Source organism: Oncorhynchus gorbuscha, linkage group LG14 (assembly GCF_021184085.1).
Source record: "Oncorhynchus gorbuscha isolate QuinsamMale2020 ecotype Even-year linkage group LG14, OgorEven_v1.0, whole genome shotgun sequence".
In the NCBI taxonomy this organism is placed as follows: Eukaryota; Metazoa; Chordata; class Actinopteri; order Salmoniformes; family Salmonidae; genus Oncorhynchus; species Oncorhynchus gorbuscha.
The window spans coordinates 50,370,129-50,390,282 of record NC_060186.1 but is presented as its reverse complement, the minus strand read 5'-3'; the positions used below and the strand labels follow the sequence as shown (position 1 = coordinate 50,390,282).

Genomic DNA, 20,154 nt, shown 5'->3' with positions numbered 1-20,154 from the left:
TTCTCTGAACCTACCATGTTTCACAAGTTTGGACAGTACAATACATTACTGAGTACAGCACAGTACAGTACAGTGAGCAGAGCACAGCAGTACAATAGAGTACATGAAGGAAAAGTAGAGTAGAGAACACTATGTTGTACTCTACTATACTGAACTATACTCTACTTTACTGTACTATTCTGTGCTCTGCTTTGCTGTGCTGTGATGTCCAAACTGTAATTCCGTTACCGGGTGTAAATCCATTTCACTTACTGTAGTTCAATATCCAAAATACATTTTGTTCAAACTCAAGGTAAACTCAAGTATGTCATAGCTGACACCCAATTCTTTCTGCAGACATCTTTCAATCTTAATTCGGAGCAGATATTTACAGTACCTTCATTAAATTATTCAACACCCCTTGACTTTTTCCACATTTTGTTGTTTTACAGGTTGAATTTTAAAATGGATTAAATTGAGATGTTGTGTCATTGGCCTAGAACACGCAATACCCTACAATGTCAAAGTGGGATTATGTTTTAGAAATGTTTACTAATTAATTCAAAGTGAAAGCGGAATCGTCTTGGGTCAATAAGTATTCAACCCCTTTGTTATGGCAAGGAAGTTCATGGGTAAGAATTTCACCAACAAGTCACATAATAAGTGTCATGGACTCACTCTGTGTGCAATAATAGTGTTTAACATGATCATTGAATGACTACCACTTCTTCGTACCCCACACATGTAATTATCAGTAAGGTCCCTCAGTCAAGCAGTGAATTTCAGACACAGATTCAATCGCAAAGACCAGGGAGTTTTTACACTGCCTCGCAAAGAAAGGCACTTATTGGTAGATGGGTAAAAATACTAGAAAGCAGACAATGCATATCCCTTTGAGCATGATGAAGTTATTAATTACACTTTGGATGGTGTATCAATACACCCAGTCACTAGAAAGATACAGGCGTCCTTCCGAACTCAGTTGCCGGAGTGGAAGGAAACTGCTCATGGATTTCACCATGAAGCCAATGGTTCACAACAGTTAATTGCTGTGATAGGAGAAAACTGAGGATGGATCAACAACATACTCCACAATACTAATACTAACCTAAATGACAGAGTGAAAAGAAGGATGCCTGTACAGAATAAAATATATTCCAAAATGTGCATCCTGTATGCAATAAGGCTCTAAAGTAAAACTGCAAAAAATGTGGCAAATAAATTATGTCCTGAATACAAAGTGTTGTGTTGTGTTGGATTTGCCCCAAACATATCACTGAGTACCACTCTTCAAATTTTCAAGAATGGCAGTGGCTGCATCATGTTATGGGTATGCTTGTCATCGACAAGGACTAGGGAGCTTTTTAGGATAAAAATAAATGGAATAGAACTAAGCACAGGCCAAATCCTAGAGGAAAACCTGGTTCAGTCTACTTTCCAAAAGACACTGGGAGACATTCACCTTTCAGCAGGACAATAACCTAAATCAAAAGACCAAATATATAGTGGAGTTGCTTACCAAGACAACATTGAATGTTCCTGAGTTGCTTACTTACAGTTTTGACTTAAATCGTCGTGAAAATCTATGGCAAGAAAAAGGCTGTCTAGCAATGATCAACAGCCAACTTGACAGAGCTTGAAGATTAAAAAAATAACAATAATGCAAAATATTGTACAATCCAGGTGTGCAAAGCTCTTAGAGACTTATCCAGAAAGACTCACAGCTATAATTGCTGCCAAAGGTGATTCTCGCATGTATTGAGTCAGGGGTGTGAATACTTAGGTAAATGAGTTATTTCTGTATTTCATGTTCAATACATTTGCAAAAATGTATCAAAACATGTTTTCCCTTTGTCATTATGGGATATTGTGTGTAGATGGATGAGGGAAAAAAGTAATACATTTTTAATTCAGGTTGTAATTCAACAAAATTAACAAAAAGTCCAAGTGGTATGAATACTTTCTAAAGGCACTGTAACAGAGTTTTTGGAAAACGTGGTCACATAACAAACCTTAAAGAGATTTTACAGTAATTCCGTTACTAAAGTGTACATCTGCACAGTTCTTCCACCAAATTAGCCTCTGTACATTTTTCAGTGGAAATTGTTCAAAGTAGTCCCGTGTGCATGGAGTTGTATGGTTTGTTAAACATAGAAATTCGTGTTTTTTTGTTTGGCATACATTTTAATTGAGAGAAGAAAAAAAACTGGGTCAAAGAGTAATTCCGTTACCGTGGAATTCCTCCATGTTCACATGGGCTTCTTTAGGGATGAATTGGCAAATTCAATTGTTTCCAGGCTGTAATGAGCAGGCTGAGGGTTTCAGGGGCAGCAGCACAGTCATTCTGTCCAACCATAGTTTATGTGGTTTGCTGCTGCTACTGCTCACAGTGATATTATTATGCTATAATAGCTGTATAATTCAAAATGTGCCCAATTGATTAGGCACTGTGTGGACATTGTTGTGTCTAATGGATGTAATTGGGGAATGACAGGGCCCTTTGTTCTACTGTTAGGGTTTGTCTTGCGTTCTTTGGCTTGGCTTTGGCAGTTATGAATCTGCTAGTGCTAACCTGTAAAACCTGCCTGTTGAAATGGTTCTCCTGCGCCAAACAAAGTGTAATGTCTGTTACAGTACATTAACACGTTAAACACAGTAACTTCAACTGCTTGCTTCATAAAGTGGCAGTGTCTGTCATGCCTATTGCTTTTCAGTGCATTAAACCTTGATTTAGAGGATTTGCTGTTGGCTCTCTTAGGCTCAAATGCTCTCAGACTTGTGCACTGGTTTCTAAGCGTTTCCAGTGACCTGTGGACAGTACATTCTATGATTCAAAGAGTTTTAGGCATTCCTTGCTTTGTGTGAGTTCTATGGATCCTATCCTACAGTTTAGGCCTAGTTGCTCTCCAAAACTTGTCCAATAATTGGTCAAAGTTTTCTGTCTCAACCGATGTGGGCTTGAAGTACACGCCTACCAGCTCTTGAGTCCTACAGTGTATGTTCTTCTCCCTTTGGAGGAGTTCTGATAGCTGCTTTGCCTGCAATGATTAAAACTGTCATTGCTTTTAATATCTGTATTCGTATTCCTGTTAGGGTGACGTCTGGTCTGATGATAAAAGCCTGTATGTCTTATAGTCTGATTATAATAGGCTGTGTGAGGGGCCTCCCAAGTGGTGCAGTGGTCTAAGGTACTGCATCACAGTGCTAGCTGTGCCACTAGAGATTCTCGGTTCGAGTCCAGTCCGGGCAGTCCGCGCAGTGCACGCTGACACGGTCGCCAGGTGTACATGGTTTCCTCTGACACATTGGTGCGGCTGGCTTCCGCGTTAAGCGGGCGTTGTGTCAAGAAGCAGTGCGGCTTGGTTGGGTCATGTTTCGGAGGACGCATGGCTCTCGACCCTCACCTCTCCCGAGTCCGTACGGGTGTTGCAGCGATGAGACAAGACTGTAACTACCAATTGGATACCATGAAATTGCTCTCAATTCATGTGATGCTGCCAGATCAAAGGGATGGAAATACAAATAGTTCAATCTCCTCACCATGTCTTGGGTGTAAAAAGGCACTGCATTTTAAAAAGCCTAATTGAAATGGCTAATTCTTCATACAATCGAGCCACAAGCGTATCCTCAGTTCCTCCTTGCTTTCTGAGCCCTGTCACAGCCGAGCCATGTATTGTCTACTTCCGACTCGTTTTTTCCCCTTTTGGTTGATTACAACATATTATTACTTCCTATTTCCTTTGATTAAGGGACTCGTTGTTATTGGCTCGCCATCTTTATACTGTAGAGGAAATCCCTATCAGGCTTAGTCTGCATAATTGTGTTAAATAAACATGCCTCAATGAATCTCAATGAGAAGAGGCTGATAAGTAGTTGTGTGCCGGTCAGTATTTGACGATTGCAATGTTCTGACCTTCTGCCAGGATCCAGGAAGGACGTTATCCTGCCCTCTAGATCCGGTGTGATGCCACGTGTCTCAATCCTGTCCCTCACATTGGCTCAGAGGCGTTACATACATGAGCTTGGCATACCACTGGTTTGTCATCCCTGTCAGAGAATATGAAGACTTTCCTCTCAGTACATATCAAAGTATTGCAGATGCTGCAAGACACATTGTTATTCGCTTGTCTTTCTGCATGATTACGTAATAGTCTCCCTAACATACTGGTAGGGACGTGACTGATTCTCCAAAGCTGTGATCAAACCGACGCTGAACGTTTGAGTATCTATAGATTCACGTCAGCATCGCAAATCGTTTCATGAGCATAGCTGAAGTGTGACATAGCATAAGGAAGTATAGAAGGGGCCACCCTAGGTAGTATTCATTCTGTAGCTCAGTTGGTAGAGCATGGCGCTTGTAACGCCAGGGTAGTGGGTTCGATCCCCGGGACCACCCATACGTAGAATGTATGCACACATGACTGTAAGTTGCTTTGGATAAAAGCGTCTGCTAAATGGCATATATTATTGCTGCCCATTGTCACGTTGCTACCAGTCTTATCTTGTGCCACTCCTCTACCAAAGCTGGTTCCACCGGCTCAGGCTGAACACCATGGACAGGTGTGTGTGTGTGTGTGTGTGTGTGTGTGTGTGTGTGTGTGTGTGTGTGTGTGTGTGTGTGTGTGTGTGTGTGTGTGTGTGTGTGTGTGTGTGTGTGTGTGTGTGTGTGTGTGTGTGTGTGTGTGTGTGTGTGTGTGTGTGTGTGTGTGTGTGTGTGTGTGTGTGAGCAATGGACAGTGAGGAAGAGACCTCTAGCCCGGGGGGTCGCCTGAGGACAGAAGCCTAATAAAGTTCATCTGCACCTCTGGTCATTAGTGAAATCAGGGCTAAAATTAGGCCTAATAAAGGGATGGAAACGCACTCCCGGAGATCGCTCATTATTATCCCTGCTAGACTGTGGTGGACTACAGTTTCTCCTCTGCTCACATGTGTTTGGCTCTGAAGCAGCAGGGCAGCTTTACTAGGCTCCCGAGTGGCGCAACGGTCTAAGACACTGCATCTCAGTGCTAGAGGCATCCAGGCTGTATCACAACCGGTCGTGATTGGGAGTCTTATAGGGCGGTGCACAATTGGCCCAGCGATGAACTAAGGACACGCATCTGGCTCTATTACAGGGGAAGTTGGAAGTTTACATGCACTTAGTTTGGAGTCACTCCACAAATGTCTTATTAACAAACTTTCATTTTATCAAGTCGGTTAGGATATCTACTTTGTGCATGACACAAGTAATTTTTCCAACAATTGTTTACAGACAGATTATTTCACTCATAATTCCCTGTATCACAATTCCAGTGGGTCAGAAGTTTACAGACACTAAGTTGACTGTGCCTTTAAACAGATTGGGAAACTCCAGAAAAAGATGTCATGGCTTTAGAATAGTCTGATAGGCTAATTGACATAATTTGAGTCAATTGGAGGTGTACCTGTCAATGTATTTCAAGGCCTAACCTCAAACTCAGTGCCTCTTTCCTTGACATCATGGGAAAATCAAAAGAAATCAGCCAAGACCTCAGAAAAAAATTGTAGACCTCCACAAGTCTGATTCATCCTTGGGATCAATTTCCAAACACCTGAAGGTAACACGTTCATCTGTACAAACAATAGTACGCAAGCATAAACACCATGGGACCAATCAGCCGTCATATCGCTCAGGAAGGAGACGCGTTCTGTCTCCTAGAGATTAACGTACTTTCGGGCGAAAAGTGCAAATCAATCCTAGAACAACAGCAAAGGACCTTGTGAAGATGCTGGAGGAAACCGGTACAAAAGTATCTATATCCACAGTAAAACAAGTCCTATATCGACATAACTTGAAAGGCTGCTCAGCAAGGAAGAAGCCACTGCTCCAAAACCGCCATATAAAAGCCAGACTAGGGTTTGCAATTGCACAGTGGGACAAAGATCGTACTTTTGGAGAAATGTCCTCTGGTCTGATGAAACAAAAATAGAACTGTTTGGCCATAATGACCATTGTTATGTTTGGAAGGAAAGGGGGAGGCTTGCAAGCCGAAGAACAGCATTCCAACCGTGAAGCACGGGGTTGTGGGGCTTTGATGCAGGAGGGACTGGTGCACTTCACAAAATAGATGGCATCGTGAGGTAGAAATATTATGTGGATATATTGAAGAAACATCTCAAGACATCAGTCAGGAAGTTAAAGCTTGGTCGCAAATGGGTCTTCCAAATGGACAACGACCCCAAGCATACTTCCAAAGTTGTGGCAAAATGGCTTAAGGACAACAAAGTCAAGGTATTGGAGTGGCCATCACAAAGCCCTGACCTCAACCCCATAGAAAATTTGTGGGCAGAACTAAAATAGCGTGTGTGAGCAAGGAGGCCTACAAACCTGACTCAGTTACACCAGCCAATGGGCCAAAATTGTGGGAAGCTTGTGGAAGGGTACCGGAAACGTTTGACCAAAGTTAAACAATTTAAAGGCAATGCTGGGAATGCGATTAAATAAATAAAACCTGAAATAATCATTCTATCTACTATTATTCTGACATTTCACATTCTTAAAATGAAGTGATGATCCCAACTGACCTAAGACAGGGAATTTTTACAACGATTAAATGTCAGGAATTGTGAAAAACTGAGTTTAGATGTATTTGGCTAAGGTGTATGTAAACTTCCGACTTCAACTGTATTTGAAGAATTTAGCCATTTAAATTAGGCTTTTTGGCCGGGGTAGGCCGTCATTGTAAAATATACTTTGTTCTTAACTGACTTGCCTAGTTTAATAAAGGTTAAATCAAATAAAAACTTTAAAAAACAGCACTAGACCACTAATGGTTTGCCCTGGTGAAATCCAGGGGCACACTGCTCTTGGAGGGGAAGGTAGATGTAATAGGCCTATATATTTTTCACACCTTGTCACTGCTCTAGTGTCCCTGCCGTGTTGGCTGACAGGGTCACTGTCCTGTGGCCTGGTTGATGGGTGTAGTGTTGGGCTCCAGGGTCGCCCAGGGGACACCCTAGTCACTGGGCACTACCTTCACAGGTGGCGACTCTCTTACTGACTGTCTCGTCTCATCAGCATCACAGCCTAGCTCGTCCTAAGCCTGTGACCTTCCTTGTCTGTGCAGGTTTAGCCAATAGCTGGGAATTCCCAATGCAAGTCACAACACAAACTTCCCACATATTCACTTTTATTTACACACACAGTAGTTATTAGTGATGGGGGGAAAATATTGATACAGTCACATTTTTCAATATGATTTTTCAACAATATTATATTAACTTTGGCTCAAGGTATTGATTTGTAAAACAAAAAACACTACTGTAGGTAGCGTCAGCTAGCGCTAGTCGGTCAAAACTCCAGTATGTTTTATCCTATAGCTCGTTTCCCATCTTCTTTTTAAAATAGTGAGCCAACATGTTTTCAGAAGTTTTATTTCCATGACAGACATTAGTATCGAATCACAATACATATTGTATCAGCACCTAAGTATCATTATAATATCGTATCGTGAGGTCCCTGGTAATTCTCAGCCCTAGAAGATATGTATATCATGCTGGTGCCCATACAGGGTTAGTTACATTAGGCCAGACATATTATTAGAGGAACCAAGCCTGTAATGAATAAATACACGTATTACATTTTTAGCTAATACAGGTCATTTTGTCCAGACCAGTCAGCTGGACTAAAGTCAAATGAAGGTCCCCACTCCACAGGAGTTGGCTGACTTCATAGTTCCGGGAAAGAACAGTGTATTATTGATATCCCACTGTTTCACCAGATTATCATCTCAGTTGCACTGTGACTCCTCTTTCTTGGAGAGTTTTCGATCAGCTATCTCTAAAGAACAGTCTGTGTTTTGTTCTCACTTTAGGCCTACCTAGTTCTGACCACCAACCTCTCATGTGAGCTCATTGGGCAACAATGGCTGAGCTGCTGCTGCGGTGCACTTAGCAACCCCAGAGCAGAACAGAGTAGACAGCCTGGCCCTGAGGAACTGAGCTGAGTTCAGGGCCAGTAACAGCCCATAGGACCAGAGGTCAGACTGTCATAGTGTTAGGAGCCTGCTCAGTCTGCTGGGCATTACCCCAGAGGTATGCTGTGTCACTCTCTAGTCCAGGGGTAGGCAACTGAATTCAGCCGTGGACCGGTTTTTGTCAGAACAGACCGTCGAGGGGGGGGGGGGCTTGGAGCATAATTATAATAATTTGTACACTACAAATTGACCACAAATAAGGCCAAAAAGAGATTTGAAAATAACAATATTTTCCTAACTTGTTTACATTGAGACATGATCACATTTTTTAAAATATATATATATTTGTGGGAATACTTGGGAACAGATTTCCTAAATTAAGCTAATTTTTCGCTGGATTCCTGGTGATTTTACAGTGTATTTTGACAAACATTTAAAAAAAACATTGTTTTTAAAACTTGTGTGTCAGTTTTGGCCCACCTGTTGCTGACCCCCTGCTCTAGCATCTGCTTAGTCTACTGTATGTACTACAGGCCTAGCCAGCAGAGGATTAGTTAGATCAGAGCAGCAATACTGTGTACTAATCCTCTGGGAGGCCTGGACCTGGCCTGCCCTTCTGTCTGTACCATGCCTTCGGTGGTAGTGGGGTGGGGGCTAAGACTCTCACTGAGACCTTGTACTAGGGCCCTTCTTCCTCTGTTGTTTTCTACAGCTGTAGTAGTAGGCCACTACTGTTATTCATGGAAGCCTTCCAGCTTCACCCAGGAAGTCCCAGTCTGACACCACGTCAACGTGAACAATGTGGGCGGAATGAGAACTTATTGATAGCAGAAATCTCTCCTCGCTCCCTGCTCTACTCCTGCCTCTGGGAACCAGTGGAGGTCACAGAGGAATGAGAGCATTGAGAAAGACCCCCCCCCCCCCATTCACACACTCACACACACAGTACTTCTATTATAAGGGTATTATGGTAACAATTAACTTTGCCTTATGTCAGTTAGCCTACAGTACCTGCCAGGCCATGTACAATGTGTGTATAAAACATTCGGTACACCTGCGCTTTCCATGACAGACTGACCAGGTGAAAGCTATGATCCCTTATAGATGTCACCTGTTAAATCCACTCCAGTCGGTGTAGATTGAAGGGAAGGAGACCGATTGTAAAGAAGGATTTTGAAGCCTTGAGACATGGATTGTGTATCATTCAGAGGGTGAATGAATGTAAGTGCCTTTGAACAGGGTATTGTAGTGGGTGCCAGGTGCACCGGTTCGAGTGTGTCAAGAACCGCAACGCTGCTGTAATGTATGTAATTGTATTGCTTTGTCTACCCTTCATCTTCATAACACATTACACAATCCAGTAGCTTCATGTATTGACAATATTTGATAACCGGATCTAAGGCCAATGGCAATGTGTTTTCATGTAACGTATGACCACTGTCCATTCGGTAGACGATCCTAATTTGTCATACAGCATTGTTTAGTGTAGATCATGAACCACGTCTCTCTTCATTGATCTGTGTAATGTCTATGTCTGCCCCAGGTCAGGGTGGGCAGAGCGGACATCGTGTGCCCCATCACGGAGTGCAGTGGTTACCTGGAGGAGAGCCTGGTGGTGTCCCACCTGGGCAGCGAGGAAGTGGCTAAATACAAGTACTTCCTGGAGTTGAGCCGGGTCGACTCCAGCACCAAACCTTGTCCCCAGTGCAGCCAGTTCACCTCGCTGAAAGGACGCACCCCCAGCAAGGCAGACCACAAATACAAGGTGAGAGAGAGGGACTATACTGTTCTGAGATCAGATATTATACAGAAGGACTGAGCCCAAGTAAAAGGTGAGTACAGGGCCTCTGCTGTTTCTAGCACGAACCCTGATATTATAGAGTAATAATAAGAAAATATCTAAATAACATGTCTTTCTGAAGAATGCATATAATCTGACCTTGTGTACTGCTTTGGGAAACGCTTGGGTTCCTTAAATCATTGACAAAGTGCATCATTGTGCATAATTAATGATGGAGGATTTAGTCTGTGCAGACAGGCACATCTATGCACTGTATGCCGTGCATCTAGCCGATCACATGTCTATGCCCTCTGCAGATCCAGTGCACCAAGTGTCAGTTTGTGTGGTGTTTCAAGTGCCAAGCCCCATGGCACGACGGTTTGAAGTGCCGGGACTACAGGAAGGGGGACAAGCTGCTGCGTCACTGGGCCAGCATCATCGAGCACGGCCAGAGGAACGCCCAGAAGTGCCCCCGCTGCAAAGTGAGTGACAAGGCCAGGAGAATTTACAAAAATGGCAAACCTTGCTCCTTGAGGGAGATTTAGGTCGACAATTTTGCAGCAAAACGATGGTCCTTAAAGGGTGTTCACTTGACTAGGAAGATGGTGTTTAAAGTGAGCAAACACAGCAAGCCCTGTATCTCAGAAAAACCTGCTAATTGTGTTTAAAGAATCTCAAGAGAGGACCGACAGTTCTCCAGCCCTTTATGTCTACATTAGGTGATTAGAGATGTGCTTTTCAGGTGTTCTCCAGCCATGACAGTGTCCTCAGTGCATGTTCTCTCTCTCTCTCTCTCTATCTCTCTCAGAGCTTCAGACACAGGGTTAGGAAAGAGAGAGACATAGAGATATTGTTGTTGTCTTTGTCTCCCTAGTCTACTTGTAACGATGGCTAGAAATGAAGCATTCCAGGAAGTCATAAGACTGAGCCTGAGGGCAGAAAGTCCATACCAAATTAGATTTAGTGGGCCACATCAGCTCTTTGTTTCATGAACAGTGATGGGGCTTTTGGAGAGCAACAACAGCAAACACAACACAGGACTGCTGATTCTTCAAGGTGTTGGGATCCATCACTGATGTGTAGGCTGCGAGCTGGCTGTCTGTCCATGGCAGCACTCTCCTCTCAATGTACTGTCAGTCGGCATGAGTCAGGGTGAGGGGTTGAGTGAGGCTCAGATATCAGGACAAAATGTTTCATTATTTTTCCACCACACAGATTGAAGTATAGGCTACAGCCTGTGTTTTATATTCTGAAAAGATATTCGATGAACTAACTGATAGTCTCGTAATTGCTACATATTCTCAAGAGTTATTAATTTGTGCAGAAGTTAGGATCTCACTTGAGACGAACAACGACTTCTAAAGGTTTTATAGATGGAGCATTCATGAAGTCATATGTCACTCCCCGATGATGTCACGCTCCCCAGATCCACATCCAGAGGACGGAGGGCTGCGATCACATGAACTGCACCCAGTGCAGCACCAATTTCTGCTATCGCTGTGGGGAGAAGTACCGCCACCTGCGATTCTTCGGGGATCACACGTCCAACCTCAGCGTGTTCGGCTGCAAGTACCGCTACCTTCCTGAGAAGCCCCACCTCCGCCGGCTGGTCCGGGGGTCCGTGTGTGGTGAGTCTACCCAGCCTCAGCCCGGGCCCCAGAGGCCCTTAAAGCCTTCATAGAAGGGACACATTGGGATTCACTAAGTTATTAACCATGACCTTTTATGGTTATTATTATTAGGTGATCAAGCAATCAGTAGCCTCTGAAAATCTGGCATATAGAAAATATAGACCCTCTAGTGCTGATTTAAAAAGATGCTCTGATTAGCAATTGTAATTTTTTGGCCTTATGCCTGACTGCTGAATGTAGTTATGACACTTCCCGTGACTTTCCTCCTTTGTCTCTGTGATCAGACTCAGAGAGATAGATAGGCAGGCGGGGGCGACGAGGAAACTTCAATTACCATGTGGGTGGCCTTTCATCCTCTTAATCAAATCCCGCTGCTTATGAATAATTCACACAATAATGAAGACGATCAAAACGCCATGTACTAGCTTGTTGCTGCTGATATAACTCTTCCATAAACCCGTTTTCGCTATACAATTACTGCCTCTGCTAAAAGTTTGCATTGTTGTCACGGCTCTGAAGTCAGAACAATACCGGGGTACTATAGTAGCAACCACAGAGGTTTGCATGACCCTTATCAGCAGAACGTCCTTATCTGAGGTTACGCGTGTCTCTGTGACCCTGCCTGCCGTCTCTGAATAGTAAACAGCTCTCCCGAGAGATGCAGTAGTTTTCTAAGAGGTGTTCTGACTGCAACTCAGTGTCTGTCGTATCCCCAGGGGCTCAGGCAGTGTGGCGTGTAGTGACATGCGGGCCCTCAGCTGTTGCTCCCCGAGTGGGGTTAGCTAAAGTTAGTCAGAGGCTGCAGGTTGCCAATGGAAACATCTGACACACAGTTGACTGTGGGCTAATGTGGCCTTCAGAGGGGCTCCAACACCCCTCTCCACCTTCTATTAAGGCACTGCTCACACAACTCACATTCTATTGTTTTCACAGCCATGACAATGTTTCCCCCATATGCAAGCGCAATACTACAAACAGCTATCTTTGTTTTTATTAGGAAGACCCCCTCCGCCCCCCCCCCCCCGTAATTGTGCAGGATCCTATTTCAACCTATGTTTGATAGCCTGTTGAAAATGTTGATGTGCTGTCTACGAGGCTGCTATTCCAAACTCCCCTGTCCTCCCCATGCATTTTCATGTGTGTACTTGTCCTGACCCGTTATGAACATCTGTGTTGTCTCTTCTGTCTTCCTGCAATTCCAGTAAGTAAAGTGGTGGTGGCCCCTGTTGTCATAGTCCTGGTGATGGTGGTTGGAGCTTTATCCCTGGTCGTAGGTAAGCACTGTTACATCCTGTTCTAATCCTCAAGAGAACTTGACACATTAGATAACCAGTGGTGCTTTAGATATAATCTATAATGTGTTACTTTCTCTTGGGTCAGGTAGGTACATGTAGTGTGACTCGGCTTGTTCAGTGGCTGTGGTGTGCTGGCGAGGGCCACCTGTGTCTTGGTGTAAACAGATAGAAGCGGCTAAGTGTCTGCTTGTTCAGATAGCTCTGCGACACTGGGCGGTGGGAGGATGACACGCTGATATAAAGCTGTTGACAGTCACTTGTTAATCCGGCAAAATTTGAAATGTCGTTATTTACGTTGGATAAAAGTCAACACTCTAAGCTATATCACACAGTACAGTTGAGGAACAATGGGAAAGTAATTCTGCTTTGAAAGTTGATGAACTTGTTATCCCACCTTTGAGAAATTGGTCCTGGAATGTTTTGCTACACCTACTGGAGAGCTCCCCTTTGTCTACACCCATTCAGCATCGTTCACACCCTCTTAAGCCTTAGCCCCACCCATCTCTTTAAGGATTCTCATGTGAGGCCATGTGCTAAACAGAGTGAGTAAGGTGGTGTAGTAAACAACCAAAGATTTCAAAAACTCCAGGTGAAAATAAACTTTATCTAGTCCTTTTGCCTATCCTAGTCTGACTTTGGTGCAGGTCATGTTGTTCTTCACATTACCATCTCTGGTAAACACACATTATATAAAATAAAATATACGTTTATTTGTCACATGCACAGGATACAGAAGGTGTAAATGGTACAGTGAAATGGTTACTTGCATAGTAGCAATATCAAAATAGAAAGCTTCCAGATAAAAAAATATTGTACACTGAACAAAAATATCAAATGTAAAGTGTTGGTCCCATGTTTCAGGAGCTGAAATAAAAGATCCCAGAAATGTTCCATACGCCCAAAAAGCTTATTTCCCTCAAATGTTGTGCACAAATTAGTTTACATCCTTGTTAGTGAGCATACCTTTGCCAAGATAATCCATCCACCTGACAGGTGTGGCATATCAAGAAGTGGATTAAAGGGAAAAGGGGATACCTTTTTTCGTTGTACAACTGAATGCAATGAAATGTGTCTTCCGCATTTAACCCAACTCCTCTGAATCAGAGAGGTGCGGAGGGCTGCCTTAATCAACATCCACAACTTCAGCGGCGCCCGGGAACAGTGGTTTAACTTCCTTGCTCAGGGCAGAGCGACAGATTTTTACCTTGTCAGCTTGGGGATTTGATACCGGCTACCTTTCGGGTTACTGTCCCAACACTCCTACCCGCCAGACTACCTGCCCCCCCTTCACAGCATTATAATTACACAGGTGCATCTTGTGCTGGGGACAATAAAAGGCCACTTCCTTGTGGGAATTGTCACATCATTTGCATGCATTAACTGTCAGTCATTTCACTGAGTTTACTGCTCGCTCTATATATTAACCTGCCTGTTCTCTCCTGCTCTGCTCCGCTCTCTTCTCAGGCCTTGTGGCCTTCCCTATCTACTACATCTGTAAGAAGAGACGGAAGCGCACCCAGGGGACAGGCCGCTGGCTCTGAGCTGAGGACCATGACAGTGTGGTCAGGACCCTGCTCCAGAGGTGTGGCCCAGCGAGTGGACACAGGGTTGGGGGAGGGGTCCTTCCAACACGCCCCACTAGTTTCTACCCCCAGCCTGAGAAGAACCATGCTTTAGAGTGGGCTCCTCTCTCTGCTTTATGTCCGCCACAAAACTGTCTGTGGCTCCTCCTCCAGCCTGTGGATCTGAAGGCTCACAGAGCACGCAGAGCAGTCTACTACTGTTCCCTCCCACTAGTGACCAGGATTGCTGAGGAAAGGCCAACTGACAGGCAGGTACAGCCTCTGGTATCAAGAAGCCACTCAATTTCTTTTAGAAAAGTTTGAGGTTATTTATTGAATGGTTTTTAGTACTGTTGTTTGGTTTTGTTTTTTTGTCTGGGCTCATATAGCATGGATAGTGAAACAAAAACACATTGGATAGAATGGGAAAGAGTCCCTCAAGGTGTGTGGGTGAGTTTAGCACCATTCTATTGGTTACGCGTACAGTAGAATGCCTTTTGCGTACCCTGAGAACCTGCAAATATCAGGGATTGTATTGTGGTGCATACATAGATAGTTACATCACATCAAACAATTGATTTCTCATTGTTAAGGACCAATCCCTAACGGTTTCCTGTAAGTGAGATTCCGGCTCCATTCAGCCGCTTCCGCCCCTGCCAACCTCGGAGTGCTGTGCCCACACACACACATACACACACACACACACACACACACACACACTGGTATTTGCATCGTCAACTAAATGCATTTAAGTCTTTTTCATTGTAGAAAACAATGGGGACAGCACTGTTGAAATAACTTCTGTTTGATGCCTAGTAATCATTTATCAATAATCTCATCCATACTTGCAAAGTAGGGTTTTTACCCTATCTCTGTTTAACTAAGTGTTCCATTGTCCTAAATGATCCAGACAAATGTGGTCCAATTTAACGAATGGGAGAAGTCTTGAGTGTTCACAGACAATAACCGAAAAGTGCTTCATGTGCCGCAATATATTTATATGTTTTGAAAATGTACATTGGATACATTTTCTGCCTCCTTCAATGGTCAAAATCAGATGTTTTCTGTGAGAATAGATCTAAAAACACATTTAAAACATATCTGTGGAGGGCGGACCAATGGACAGACAGACCGTAAGAACCGTAAATGATCCAGAAGTCATGGTTTTGTTATTTACCTTGAGGAGCCTATTTAAGGAACTCACTTTCAAACTCACTAGATTGCTTGCAACAACCACTTTCCCATAGTCTTCCATTATTTAAATCTAGTTAAAGTGTCGTACATGCTATTTGTATATGAATGTGTCCATGAAGTTCATACTAGTCATGTCAGGGGTTTTTGTTCACATCAAATGTGTGGCTTGTAATCCCGGTGTCTTGACATCATTAATAATTAACTATCGTCCATTCTCCATTTTAATATAAAACACTGATTACAATAGGGAATGGTAATTAACCTAACACCAAGTCAATTTGTGCACAACATCATCACAGGAAAAACAGTCGTGTTTGTAACACAGATGACAATCAAGTATCTCTTAGACTTTAAAAAAAGTGGCCTTTGATGTAAGTACCCTTTTGAAAGCCACACAATAGACCTGGAGCTGTGCCAGGGGAATGGTGGATTTTATGAATCTTAAAAAGATGTAACTTGGCAACATTGGGCCTGTCCAACATCTTCACCCCCTATCCCCCCAAATCCCCAACCTTCTCACTGTGGGCGCTGTATATATCAGACATTCAGCTCTGCATTGATTATTATTGTGTTATTAATGACACAGACTATGATGATGATGATGATGATGATGATGATGATGAGATCGATGAATGCTCGGTCACTACTTACCGTGTGGACTTCAGTTACCACAATGTCAAACGTCATGGACAGAATTTGAACTCTTATTAGGCTTTTGTAATTGATCTCAGGGAGCATTCAGTTACCATTCTCCACGGCTGTCTTTCCCTGCATGCTCCTGTAGCTGCCACTGTACTCTGTGATCAAAACCTGTCACACATATTGTTTGTTTTTACATGGTTTTAAAGATGTATCTTACCTGACGCCAGATATAATTTTGACAATTTTTCTCACCAAGTCATCACCTGGATAATACAGTTGAAGTCGGAAGTTTACATACACTTAGGCTGGAGTCATTAAAACTCATTTTTCAACCACTCCACAAATTGCTATACAAACTATAGTTTTGGCAAGTTGGTTAGGACATCTACTTCGTGAATGTCACAAGTAATTTTTCCAACAATTGTTTACAGACAGATTATTTCACTTATACTTCACAGTATCACAATTCCAGTGGGTCAGAAGTTTACATACACTAAGTTGACTGTGCCTTTATATAGCTTGGAAAATTCCAGAAAATGATGTCACGACTTTAGAAACTTCTGATAGGCTAATTGACATTGACGCGTTCTGTCTCTAGAGATGAACATACTTTGGTGCGAAAAGTGCAAATCAACCCCAGAACAACAGCAAAGGACCTTGTGAAGATGCTGGAGGAAACAGGTACAAAAATATCTATATCCACAGTAAAACGAGTCCTATATTGACATAACCTGAATGGCCGCTCAGCAAGGAAGAAACCACTGCTCCAAAACCGCCATAAAAAAGCCAGAATAGGGTTACAACTGCACATGGGGACAAAGATCATACTTTTTGGAGAAATGTCCTCTGGTCTGATGAAACAAAAATAGAACTGTTTGGCCATAATGACCATCGTTATGTTTGGAGGAAAAAGGGGGAGGCTTGCAAGCTGAAGAACACCATCCCAACCGTGAAGCATGGGTGTGGCAGCATCATGTTGTGGGGGTGCTTTGCTGCAGGAGGGACTGGTGCACTTCACAAAATAGATGGCATCATGAGGTTGGAAAATTATGTGGATATATTGAAGCAAAATCTCAAGACATCAGTCAGGAAGTTGAAGCTTGGTTCTTCCAAATGGACAATGACCCCAAACATACTTCCAAAGTTGTGGCAAAATGGCTTAAGGACAACAAAGTCAAGGTATTGGAGTGGCCATCACAAAGCCCTGACCTCAATCCTCTATAAAATTTGTGGGCAGAACTGAAAAAGCATGTGCGAGCAACGAGGCCTACAAACCTGACTCAGTTACACCAGCTCTGTCAGGAGGAATGGGACAATATTCACCCACAATAAATTTATTGTGGGAAGCTTGTGGAAGGCTACCCGAAACGTTTGACCCAAGTTAAACAATTTAACAGCAATGCTACCAAATACTAATTGAATATATGTCAACTTCTGACCTACTGGGAATGTGATGAAAGAAATAAAAGCTGAATTTAATGATTCTCTCTACTATTATTCGGACATTTCACATTCTTAAAATAAAGTGGTGATCCTAACTGACCTAAGACGGGGCATTTTTACTAGGATTAAATGTCAGGAAGTGTGAAACACTGAGTTTAAATGTATGTAAAGGCGTATGTAAACTTCCAACTCCAACTGTATATTAAGATGCCATTGTTTGATGCCACTTTTAGTGTATACATGTTACATTTTAATCTGACATCGGATTGGGTAGGTGGAGGATCCACCTCTGACGTCTGAACTCGCCAGGGGGCTTATCGGCTGGCTGAAGCCCCTATTCGTGCCATTGTGGCCTGGTTACCATAACAATATGACTGGTGCCTTTACAAAGATCATTGATATAGGCTTGACGGTCTCATCTCTGCTCCAAAAACGTCTGTAGCTTGCACAACTGAAATGGTAAATTTCTCCTGATCTACCCATTGTACATGTCAATTATCTAGTAGTTTAAAGCTACAACAACACCAATAGTCGTTTTTCATGTATTGGTTGGTTTATGAAAATCAAATGCACAGATTTGTATTCTACTTTTGTTTGTGGTTCTTCTGTGCTGCTGCACCACTATCTTCACAGTTCATGTCATTCACGTTTAGCTGTTTGTGTCAGATGTAATTGTGGAGTCATTAAAAAGTGATGGTTAAAACGCCAAAAACACATGTCCTTTTTTTGTGTGAACAATTGTTTTTATTGGATCACGTCAAAGGCAATACAATCAACAAATGAACCTTGGGGAATTGGACACGATGCAGACAATTACATTGATGGAAGCTACGATCTATAGATATGCAATATTAAAGCTGATCTACCTCCTAAAGAAAAGAGTTATAATAATCCACCTTCTTTCTGTATTAAGCCAGGTAAACCAATTGATGGCTCAACAAAAAACACTGTCTTGCACTTACCAACTGTGATGTATAGTTTTTAAAAGATCTCTGGCCCTTCCCTCCCTGACCAAACCCCATTCCATCCATCCACAAAGATGTCCTATTCAGAAGTTGTTTTTACAGAAACATTATCACCTTTAATTTCCGTTAGTGCTTGCCCCCTCTGAGAGTAGCCTACACCACACCAGCCCGGCCAAGCTGTTTTGTTATCTGTCCTGTCCACTCTATCTTCCCTGGATGGACAGACACAGGAGAAGTCCCAAATGGCACCCTATTCCCTTTATAGTGCACCACTTTTGACCAGGGCCTATAGTCGACCACTACAGTATATAGGGTGGCATTTGGGATGCACATGCAGCTCCCCAACCGTCATGTGACCTAACCGGGGCCAGTGCTTACTCAGCAATACATAGCTCTGGGATCAGCTGACCTTGCAGCTGTGGTGGCCACTGAGAAAGTGAGTCATGACTTCTAGCTGGTTATGGACCCACAGGTCAAGAGGAGGATTCCTGGGGGATGGGGAAGTAGTTATAACAGGGCCTTCAAACAGCCAAGCTCTGTAGCTCCCAGCTGGTTCCTTCCTTCCAATCGGGATCATCTGATTTATTGTGTGTGATTAGAATGCTGTGAACAGCTGTGTAAATATACAGCACTCCATATCAAACAAATTCAACAACACAGGCTCAGCAGAGCTGAAAAAACTATGAAATATACAACACATTTAATGAGAATTGCCTGTAGTTAGTGGTTATGCTTTAGCAATATTACATACAGTAGTAATATAGGCTTTTGTTGCTGTTCTGCCCGATGCAAGGGCCTCATGTCACAATAATAAACCAATCTGAATAATTGTTAATCATAATGAAAATTCCATTCAGTCAATTGAATATCCTGCCTCCTGTTTCATTCTGTAATGTGGCCTTGATGTCTGCCTGTGGGACTGTTTCCTCATGGTGTGGGGCTGTGCTCCTCTGTCTTCATACTAGCTAACACAGACATCCTGTTGACAGACCTAAGACAGAATAAGACTTGGCAGAGCTGCAGAGGGGAGCTCAGCTACCAGTACTAGTACATACCACACTGATTCCTGGTACAGCATGAAATAAAGCACACCCATATTAAAACTCCCAGTGAATTACAGAATTTCATATGGTGTTTTGATAAGACAGGGAAACATTTAATCTTTAAAATCCGTTTGAAATTACTTTCACGGAAAGATTACAGCTTCAAAATGCAAGGTTTTTCAAAAACACATCAGAGCTGAAAAGAGCAGCTGCTGCTTTGAGGGAGATGTGTTCAGTGCTGTTTCTAGGCATAAGCGGCATAATCAGCTTTTTTGTTTGTTTTGGAAGTAAGTCGGGGTCTCAACTTTGTAGATACACTATACAGTATATACAAAAGTATGTGGACATCCCTTCAATTTAGTGGATTCAGCAATTTTAGCCACACCCATTGCTGACAGGTGTATAAAATCGAGCACACAGCCATGCAATCTCCATAGACAAAAATGGCAGTAGAATGGCCTTACTGAAGAGCTCAGTGACTTTGAATGTGGCACCGTCATAGGATGCCACTGTTCAGAAAGTCAGTTCGTCAAATTTCTGGCCTGCTAGAGCTGCCCCGGTCAACTGTAAGGGCTGTTACTGTGAAGTGGACATGTCTAGGAGCAACAACGGCTCAGCCACAAAGTGGTAGGTCATATAAGCTCACAGAATGGGACTGCCAAGTGCTGAAGTGTGTAGCGAGTAAA

At 43.0% G+C, this 20,154-nt stretch overlaps 1 protein-coding gene across 1 annotated transcript in view; it reads left to right on the top strand.

Moving 5' to 3' along the window:
• The window catches only part of LOC123995055 (E3 ubiquitin-protein ligase RNF217-like), a 28,066-nt gene extending 11,656 nt beyond the window's left edge, over positions 1-16,410 (top strand). Inside the window, exons 2-6 of the mRNA XM_046298339.1 lie at positions 9,457-9,678; positions 10,011-10,175; positions 11,120-11,321; positions 12,527-12,598; positions 14,084-16,410. Coding sequence (XP_046154295.1) covers positions 9,457-9,678; positions 10,011-10,175; positions 11,120-11,321; positions 12,527-12,598; positions 14,084-14,160 — 738 coding nt within the window. The 3' untranslated portion in view covers positions 14,161-16,410. The remainder of the gene's footprint in view (positions 1-9,456; positions 9,679-10,010; positions 10,176-11,119; positions 11,322-12,526; positions 12,599-14,083) is intronic.
• Positions 16,411-20,154: the final 3,744 nt, after the last annotated feature.